This window comes from Loa loa (genome assembly GCF_000183805.2).
Source record: "Loa loa unplaced genomic scaffold supercont3.54, whole genome shotgun sequence".
Lineage (NCBI taxonomy): Eukaryota > Metazoa > Nematoda > Chromadorea > Rhabditida > Onchocercidae > Loa > Loa loa.
The window spans coordinates 10,463-20,604 of record NW_018108234.1 but is presented as its reverse complement, the minus strand read 5'-3'; the positions used below and the strand labels follow the sequence as shown (position 1 = coordinate 20,604).

The following is a 10,142-nucleotide window of genomic DNA, read 5'->3' as shown; positions in this document are numbered from 1 at the left end:
TATATACTATATATATATATATATATATATATATATATATATATATATATATATATATATATATATATATATATATATATATAACATACATATGATCCCGCGATTGCTTCATTTTCAGTCCACATTTCCTAATGAAAATAATTGTTATCACATTCAATATAAAATTACCTCACATATTTTGCAGTAATCTGAAAACTAAGTGTATTGTGTTAAAATTTATAATGATATGAGTTTGTTATACAACAAAAAAAAACGGAATGGATTGATTTTGATAATTGTAAGAAAAATTGTCAGGATTTAAAAATTTGAAAGAAATGCTTGAAAAAAAAAGAATTTTTTTCGACAATAAATAAAAATGATGAAGATTACAGGACGCTAAATTACTTTAACTCATATTTTTATTGCCATTAGGCATTCTTTTCTTTTTTTCTTACACTTCATTTATTTATTGTTCGCATAACTGTCGTATTTAATTATGTACTTATTTTTACGTTAATTTAGCTAATTTCGGAAATAATGCGACATAATCAAATTTGGCGGAAGTCTTGGTGTTTACAACCTAGATAAGTGATCAATCAATAGTGACTTGTAATATTTGACGATGTATCAGTTTCTGACAAAGGGAAATTTTGACAGGGTTTCATTTTATTTGAAGATGCATTTTATTCAGAGGCGCATCGAATTATGGCAGTATTCAGATGATTTTCATCATCAAAAAAATTTAATTCGAGAAGGAAGGTCGTTTATTTCAGGTATTCAAATACCAGGTTTCAAATATTGAACATTCGATGTGCAGAGAAATTTCCTAAAAACAGTGCTTTTATTTACAAATTTCACTTATAATACAGAGTATAATTTTACAGACAGCAAACAACAGACAGTTCAAACATCATATAAAGTCGAAATTCCACAAAACTGGACGAAAAAAATTGAGGAGGTCAAAAAAAACAGAAACAAAATTAACAGAAATTAAAAACTGCCTCGGCATTCTACCCCTAGGAACTATTTTCACTACTACTACCACGTTAATGCCCATTGAACTTTCAGATGTCATTGTTGTATTCGCTTTACAACTTCTACATTCTCAAATTCAAAAATGTGATTCATTAGTGAGGATGAAAAAGTCCAAATAATATGAAATTTGGCAGATGGGAAGCGTAGTCGAAGCTCAGCACTTTTTGTATGTAAAGTGTAATTAATAGACCGATGTGAAAAAAAGGATACCGAATATTCCCATTTTAGAAGAATTTGCAGTTATTGATCATTTGTCAAAGGTGGCAATTGATGGAAAAGTTGATCGCGCAATTTTGAAAGGTAATTAGCAGCAACATCATTGTCCGTTTTTGTTAAAATTGGCAGCATGGAACGTAATTTGCATGCAAATCGAATGATAGCACGACGCTGACGCGCTTCTTCATCCATTTCAACTATCAGATTACGCTGTGTACACAAAGAAGTGGCTAGTGTATGTGCCTCATCCAGTACTTCTTTTGGGAAAGTTGTTAGATCAGCCAAATTGAATGCTGAAAAAGTACGCAGTGAGAGCGTGTTTAACACTACTTCCAGCTACATCATACTTCAACCAGTGATTAAATTAAGATAAGTGTAGGAGGTCTTGCAAATGAAACTTATCACAGAAACTAAAACAGTTCTCTTTGGCATTAAAGTTCCATTCATGAGGGGCTCACATACGAACGCTACCATTTTACAGATGTAAAAAGCTATAAAATTGCCTCTGTGATTCTGGTAAAAGATTAGAAGATGGAAATGTTGAATGAATACTGTTGCAGTCATATTGTTTTATATAAATCAAAAGCGAACAGAAAAGGGTACTTGACAGTTTGAAACAGGATAAAGTGCATGAACGAGAAAGGAGAATTATTATAAATGATACACGCGCTTACCATAAAGTGGACCATTGTACGGACCAGTATAGAGTTGATGAGAACATTGAAGTTTTTCCACTTCGCTGCCGTCATCCTGCTTGATTTTCACCGTGCTAGTCGAGAAGTGGAAACTAAAAATGAAGTCTACTAAAGGTTACGATCGGCTAAATGGAATCAGTCACTTAACACAATGACAATATGAGAGCCCCATAATAAATTGCTTTGACAAATTCAAATTTAAAAATTCATCAAGTATTGTTAACTTCCCATGTACAGGGCGTCGCCACTATTATTGCAGGGTATATTACTTGGACTTATGTGAATCCATTTACCAGCACAATAAGATTAACCGCATAACCAATCAGATTTCAAGTTTAAAGATTTTAGCATTGTTAAGCATTGTATGTCGGATATAGCCATAGTAGGTATTCAATCTTTAACAAATTCTCGTCATTATAAAAGAGGTCAAACGGAATAGCAAAAAAATTGAAGGAAAAATTGTAACTTTTCAACACCAGGATACATTGTTGCCAGCGATGCCAAATTGAGATAATGAGTAGCGAATACAACATATGCCTGCAACTAGGATTTTCTGAAAAACCTGCATTGATGGATGCACAAATATTATGTCATGGAAGTACACAAATATTATATCATAAAAGTTAAAAATTATATCACTTGGTTAGTTATATACCAAAACTTCATGTCTTTTACTGGAAGTGAGGAACATGATGGATACGGTGTATCGTTAGTGTTGCAAGCATAAATGATAAAAGGATACAATTTCTTTCTTCTATTCCTTTTAATTCATCGGATGGTTAGATTATCGGTAAGACAAAAATCTTGCGTTTTATAAAAACCTATTTAAAGTTAAAAAAAAGAAAATCTGAACAATTAAGAGATTTAACCTTCCTCCGCAGAAGCTCTTCACATATAGCAAAACATATGCTTAAACCTTCATCATGTGCTGTGTCTAAAAAACTTTAATTAACGTTAACTGAATTTTGGTTCCCAGTTTAAGAAGAAAAACAACCATCATTGCACCTAAGGAATAAAACATTGTTTCATCATTGTATCTAATGTGAAAGGACTGTCTCATCATTTTACTTATTCTTGCGGAGGAAAACAAGTTTCAGTACGAGGTTTTTGAAAACATTAAAATTCAATTGAGACACTTACTACACGCAAGTTCATCGACAAGCACTAATGATAAAGAATCGGCGGTATGTAAAATAGCTGTCATTTCCGACATCTGAAAAAAATCATGAAAAACTTGATTATGCTTCGATCTACGTAAGGTTTTTTTTTTCTTTACCCCAAATATAAATAAAACACGATATAAACAGATGTATTTATTGCGATAAGCTAAAATCTTAGATAATTTCAAACTTTTGGATAAAAATTTTATCAAATTTCTTACTATCCTCAACCACCCACCTCAACAGCGAAAGCTGACAAGTTAGCTGTCAGATCATCATTATGCCCGATTCGTGAAAAGATTCGGGTAAGAACTGGAAATACCGCCATTTCTGCCGGTACGAAACTCCCTGTTTGGGCTAGCACATGCAGCAAGCAAATTTGCTTCAAATATGTTGATTTTCCTGCCTAAGAAGTATAAATATAAAATTGCCATAACGATAGCTCATGTTTATTGCTTATCTACTAAACAACTTCTAAACTTCGTTTTTCATTAATGTCACCATCGATTTAATGACCATTCTCGTGGCATATGCAGTTTTTACAAAACAATCAGCAGTTTACATTAACAATATTCAAGAATTTAATATTTTCAAAAAGTAATTTACCATATTTGGTCCCGTAATAATATTGATTCTTGATTCAGGTGACAAATACTAAAATTCCAAAAATTCATTAATTAAAGTTCAGTAGTTAAGATTAAGCTTTGACCATCACAACTCATGAATTCTTTACAACCATTCCGAAAAGAAAAAATGAAGCTTTTAAAGATGCAAGAAACATGCCTTAATTTTGGATCTAATTGCAGCTTTTGGTACTGGAAGTTATTAGTTTAAGTCAAATAATTAATGCGAAGACTAACGTCAACTATCGATTTCAATTTATTTAATCTCAATTTGTTGGTTACTGCCGTTGCTTGAACTGTATGACCTTTGCTAAACCGTACAACTTATTGAACTTTGATAACGGTATTTCACATCTATTTCATTTATCGTGATTTCATTATCACTATGGAATATGATACAGTATGTATTACTGTGACATATTCCATCAGCGATATATAGTATCGTTCGATGAGAATAAAAAGTATTCGATTTTATTTCTTAGCATCTGAATGTAACGAGAATGACACACAGCAAGATGGAACTTTCAAAAGAAAAAAAGAAAGAAATGAAACTTTTATGATATCTTTATAGTTTGTTTGATAGCTACATATGAGAAAACCTACCACATCATTTGGGATGAAATTCTCGCTCGCCAAATCCAAAAGTGGGTGTCTTCCTTGTTTAATAATCATCGACATTGAGGGAGAAAATGAGGGTCGAACTGTGTAAAGAAAAATAAAACAGAAAGTTCAGCAAATTTTACTGACTAAACCAATCTTACACTTAAAACTTTTAAAAAGAAATGAAATTTTTTGACCGATAAGTATATACCTGATTGAATTTTCATAGCGTATGTCGCAAGACAGGAGATGAAATCTACCATGGATATTGCTTCAATCGCATGATATAAACATGGGATCATTAAACGGATCTAAAACATCGACAATGTGCTATTTCTTTTTCCTGCTTAATTTCAAGTACATATTCGTCGTGAAGAGAATTTCTCGAATTTAGAAAAAAAAAGTGCGCACTAACCACAGGTAGCCATAAAACTAAGAATGCATTCGTATACCCTAAATTGCATTTTTACCCACAACTCATATATGCATACCATTTCGAATCTGTTCCTTATTTTCATTGATTCAATTAACTTCAATCTGCTATCCAATCATTATTCTGTCATACAACTTTTCGGCGAAAATATGTGGCCACTTGACGGCATTTCTCTACCTAACAGATCATCTAACGGCTTTTCCTTATATTTGAAAAACGACTAGAACTGCACAGAGGATTCTGTACAGTAAAAAGATACCTGATTCAATAGTTCTACCACTGTCACATTGCTCCTAATCGTTATTTCATTAACCACTTCATCGATTCTTTCTGTAAATGATTTGAATAGTTCTTTGAAGTTTTCCAATTTTAAAATATTCCTTGCTAGGAATGACTCTCGTAGCATTCGATATGTTTATATTTAAATATGCTGCTGTGTTATTTGGGTCAAATGTCAGCTAAAAACACAGCAAGATGTAATATCAATTTTCTTTGAAATCTTTGTCGACAAATATGCAATTAAATTGTCGCGTTAATTTCAAATCAGTTTAAGAAGTTTTGTAAACTTATAGAAAAATATAGTACAAAGAGATTAACCATTATAGCGTAATAATGAACGAGTTGTGCAAGAAATAGAAGCCCGGTTTCTGACTGCATCAATAAAATGCGATGGTAATTTAATTTTAGCCACAGGATCCGGGCATGGAATAGAAAAATGGAAACCACGACTTGCAGTATAGATAAGTTTTGCTTCTGGTATCTCGCTTGCATCTTCACTACTTTTTTCTGCAAATTTTGCAAAAACGTACAAGAAGCGCAAGACATACTAGAGAATGTAAGCTCCATGCTTAGTTAATGGTGTTTGCAATTTAAAATTAGCACATAACGATCGAGAACTGCCGGGTTTATTTCCAAACTTTAGTCACGGAATATGCGAAAACCCGTTTTTATGATTTTCAGTTGAAAATTGAGCTCTCCGAAACAAAATAATCGCATATAAATTGATCACTAGCAGGATGCCATTGAATTGCACCATATTTTCAAGGTGCCTTAGGCAAAATAAGTGCTTGAGTATATCCTTTAAAATTCTAATTATTTTTTTTTTGTAAATCATTATCACTTATTGCAAAATTTTTAAGCTCGAAAGTTCAAAATGTAGGGTATTAATTAACAAGTTTTAATTTTGAACTTTGCGAATGTTTGAAAATTTTAACCACCACGAGAATTTTTAAAAGTCTGACGACCAGAAAACAAAACATACCGCGCGTATCACGTAATAGCTCTTCGTACGCTTTTCGCATCACGTCAATCATCTGATCCATTCCGTCCTAAAAAAACTATTAAAAATTGTCAAAAGCAATAAATCCATATTTTTTCTGGAGATTTAGGAGATATATTTTGCGGAAATTAAAGAAATATAATAAAGAAAATTAGTGCGGAAGTGAACAGAAAAATTACCCGAACTGCATAGCATCGTTTTTGTCGCAGTGCTAAAGCGGATCGCTCGCCTATTTTACCTGCTGTTTTCAATTTTCCATCTAGAATATCCATAATATTTTCGAATCGTCCATCGTCCAAATGCTTCAACCCATAGATTTCTTTTGTAAATAAAAAGGGACATTAAAAAAAGGGATTTCCTTTGAAATGTAAGTCATATAAAATCCTCATTTTAGAATCTCCCCAACCCATTTTACAGCATCGCCATAACAATAACTTTCCTCCAAAACATTTGATTTAGGTTGTGAGACGACCCTTTCATATCCTTTGGCAAATTTAGAAGCTGACTAAACCACGCTTCCACACCAATAAAAGAATAAGGGAAAATATTCCTTTTTCTTTCACTGCACGCTTTGGGCTTAATCACAATCACTTTGCTATGGGTAAACCAAATACATAATCGTACATTTCATTATCAGGCCCAGAAAAGGAAAAACAAATAACGTTATTATCAACAGACACCTAATGAAGATCTAAACGGCTGAATGCCACATTAGACCAATAATTAACTAAACTTCTAAAACTAGTCGAGAAGTTTTTAATTTCAAATATCCAACTTTAACGATGCAAATGAGTAAATAGGTGCTTAAAAAGGTGAAAGCATACACTGTAACATAAACGGAATAAATGAGCTTTGCTATTTTTTAAAGAATCCCGCAACGGTTTAATTAAATGTAACGTTTGCTGCAAATTCAGGACCTGAAAGATTTAGTGAGTATAATTTCCATCGACTAGCGTGATTCCTAAAATAATCTTAGATAACAACTTGCAAAAGTCTTAAGAGATAATAACTCAATAAGATTTTACAGTTTTTTTTTGAGTTTTAAAATCAAATAGTCAACATAAAAACCACAAAAGCTTCAGGATTATTCGAAAGCCAAAACTTTTCCAATGACTTTTTGTCCACCTTCAATCAATTTTTCGCAACCACATTTATTAAACTAAAAACTCAAACTAATGTGATTTAATGCAAAATTATAAGGTGAACCTGAGTGATGCGATGCTCAACTATACGAACAGTTTCCTTTTGATTTTCTAGATAACAACAAACTGTTATTAATTGATATATATCACTTGCGCCGGCAATAATTGCTCGCAGACGATCAAACTTCTATAAATTAAAAATTTTTTTTGTAATGGTCTATTGCTCTAATAAATCATATAAGTTTGAATTTTCAAAAATAAATTCGCAAAAAAACCGGTTGATTGTTAATGAGCTCCTCAATAGCATCCAGGCGTGCTTCAATCATCGATAAATCAGCTGAAGGTTGTAGTAAGCTACTACGAAGCAATCGTACTCCGCCGCTAGTCAGGCATGTATTCAAAACCGAGAAAAGACTACGACCCAATGTTTTTTGCTTAAGATGTATGCGTTCTACCACTTCAACATTTCGCATCGTATTTACATCTGTAATTGTAAGCTTCATCGAATAGATATAACAATTCAAGTCATTTTTCTCGTAACTTGGTTTAGTGATTAAATGAAATACAATCTGGCAGTACATCAAACTACATCCCTTTTACTGCCAACAAACATGCATATTCATAGAGAAATGCGCTAAATCAAGTAACCCTCGAAAATAAACAACTACTTTTAAACGGTGCATTTCATCTGCCATAAAAAAGCTGAAAGAGTTAAAAGATTATATTTATCGATATATATCACAACTTTATAATCTATTTCATAACAATTTATTGAAAAAATTGAAATTCATCACCTATAAAACAAGATTTTTCTGCAACAAGATAAGTCACTTTCACCGAATTTTGAGCAAACAATACATTTTGTATGTATTCTACGTATTTGATTAATGCTGCGGCAGCAGCCATACAGTAATACCTATAACTTTCAAGAGTATGCAAAAGACAAAGGAAGTAAAATTGTTTGAACGAGTAATGATTGCTTGTTTTAGTGGAAAATAATAGACAGGGTAGCACACGTACGAGAAAGAATCGTTATCCCATCCTCCAAAAAATACAGTATACTTGCTGAGCGGAAGTGGAGGTAAGAAGGAGACGATTAGTTTAAGACAGATGTACCTTTATGCATTTAAAATTCAAAACTATCTTAAGAACATCATCGAAATGGTATTAAATTAAGGTTTTGAGCATCTTGGTATAACCAGAAATAAAACACAGAGATTGCAACAGAATGGTAAAGCATATGCGATAATGATAAATCAGCAAATACTGCAATTTTGATTTCTCATATTCTCAAAAATTTGTAACAAAACTTTGCCCGTGTCCTTTAAAATTCCGTAAGAACAAACTTTTTATAAACTTCTGGTGTTATATTGGAGGATTCGCTCGAACCTAGCTGCTTTATCAATTCAATTCCTTTCAAGTCACTGAAAATGAAGATAATAAATTGCATCAGCTGTACCGTTGATATATTTCAAATCATTTTATTTTCAGTTTACATTTGCAATTTTGTGACATAAGCTTCAAAATTTTGGAAATCTGAAAAAAAAAACTCATAAAAGTCAACAGACTCTCATCCAAACAATCCGTCACTACAAACGATTTACTTAAAAGCTAGGTTTTGTTAAAACGTTTATTTTTAAACAAATGAGAAAATTAAATACTTGAAATAACGCCTATTAATCATTGTGATTTCTACTTCTGGATAAGTGCTGCGAATTAATTCCAGAACAGCGTTCATACTATTAGCTTTTTTCGACGAATGATTCTGGAACAATAACCTGCAAATAGTTATGACCCCTTATCCGAATATGACGGATAAGCAGATAGGATGATGCGAAACACCAAATAAGTATTTTAATTTTAAATACTTGTTTACAAGCATTTTACTTTCGCCTCAAATTACAACTTGGAAAGTTGTTTTCATCCGAAAACCATGTAATAAAGAATGGAAGATTTACGTTATCTTGAAAGTTATTGAATAAACGAGAAATAATTGTATGGAAAACCTCAACAGGTTCTTGAATTTGAAATTGAATTCGAAGTCGTGCATAAGACGCAGAATCTATAAATTGCCATAAATGCAATTCACTACATAATGCATCAATACTTGCAAGTCCAATTTCACCACGTGCACTACCACGACCCTCTACAACTGCTGCAAGTATATATGAATACGAATTGTCAACGTGATAATTGTTGACTTAATGGTTTATCTCTATCATTTCCTCCCACTTTTATTCTACTTTTACCTCAGTTTTGTGCTTATGTCAGGTCAAGTCCAGTGACCAAATGGTCTCGACTGCATGCAATATACATGGAGAAAGACGTACTCCTGCCAATTTGAATAGTTTCCGAGAATTAGTATAATCAGCTTAAGAAACTTGGATGAAATGAATGTGATTCACGTTCACGCAAGTGATTCGTGCATATGTATAAATGTTTCGTTTATGAATAAAAAGTTGATCGAATTATTTTAAAAAGTACCATAACTAAAGAAAAGTGTTTATTTCGTGCTAAAAATATCATGCATATGTATGCCTACCCCTGAATCTTGCACGAAAATTTTCAGATTAGAAATAAAGCAATTCATGATTGTTAAGTGAACTTACAGAAAATGATGCAACTTGTAAGGGATGGCTTCGTTGCATTTCCAGAAAATCGAGAACGATCACGTGTGGATGTGAAGCTACGATGATATTTCGGTGCACTGGATGATGTATCACGTAGCATAACTGTACACAATCGCACTGCTGGTTACTTTATGTAAATAGATTACTTTATGTAAATAGATGTGACAAGTGTAATACGTACGATACGTGTAATAAGTTAGAAAACCAGCCGGAAGTAATATCAAAGTAAAACGACAACAATACGTAATTTGCGTAACAATCCGTAATGCAGTAAACACATTTGAAGTCATACAATATTACGTAATGGAAACGGGTACATAATCCAAAATATTCAAGTAATTATCACGTAA

General features: G+C 32.4%; 1 protein-coding gene across 1 annotated transcript; it reads right to left on the bottom strand.

Annotated features, from left to right (window-relative positions):
- Positions 1-1,160: 1,160 nt before the first annotated feature.
- LOAG_05459 (hypothetical protein) lies at positions 1,161-9,892 on the bottom strand (the record flags this gene model as incomplete). The annotated part of the gene is made up of 21 exons (XM_003140996.2): positions 1,161-1,523; positions 1,905-2,017; positions 2,392-2,462; positions 2,795-2,859; positions 3,066-3,138; positions 3,324-3,491; positions 3,692-3,739; positions 4,312-4,409; positions 4,520-4,619; positions 5,001-5,071; positions 5,339-5,527; positions 6,003-6,069; positions 6,200-6,322; positions 6,845-6,937; positions 7,227-7,349; positions 7,438-7,646; positions 7,957-8,078; positions 8,509-8,586; positions 8,824-8,927; positions 9,169-9,317; positions 9,772-9,892. The coding sequence occupies 21 exons, from the start codon at positions 9,890-9,892 to the stop codon at positions 1,255-1,257; spliced, it is 2,454 nt and encodes an 817-aa protein (XP_003141044.1). The 3' UTR covers positions 1,161-1,254.
- Positions 9,893-10,142: the final 250 nt, after the last annotated feature.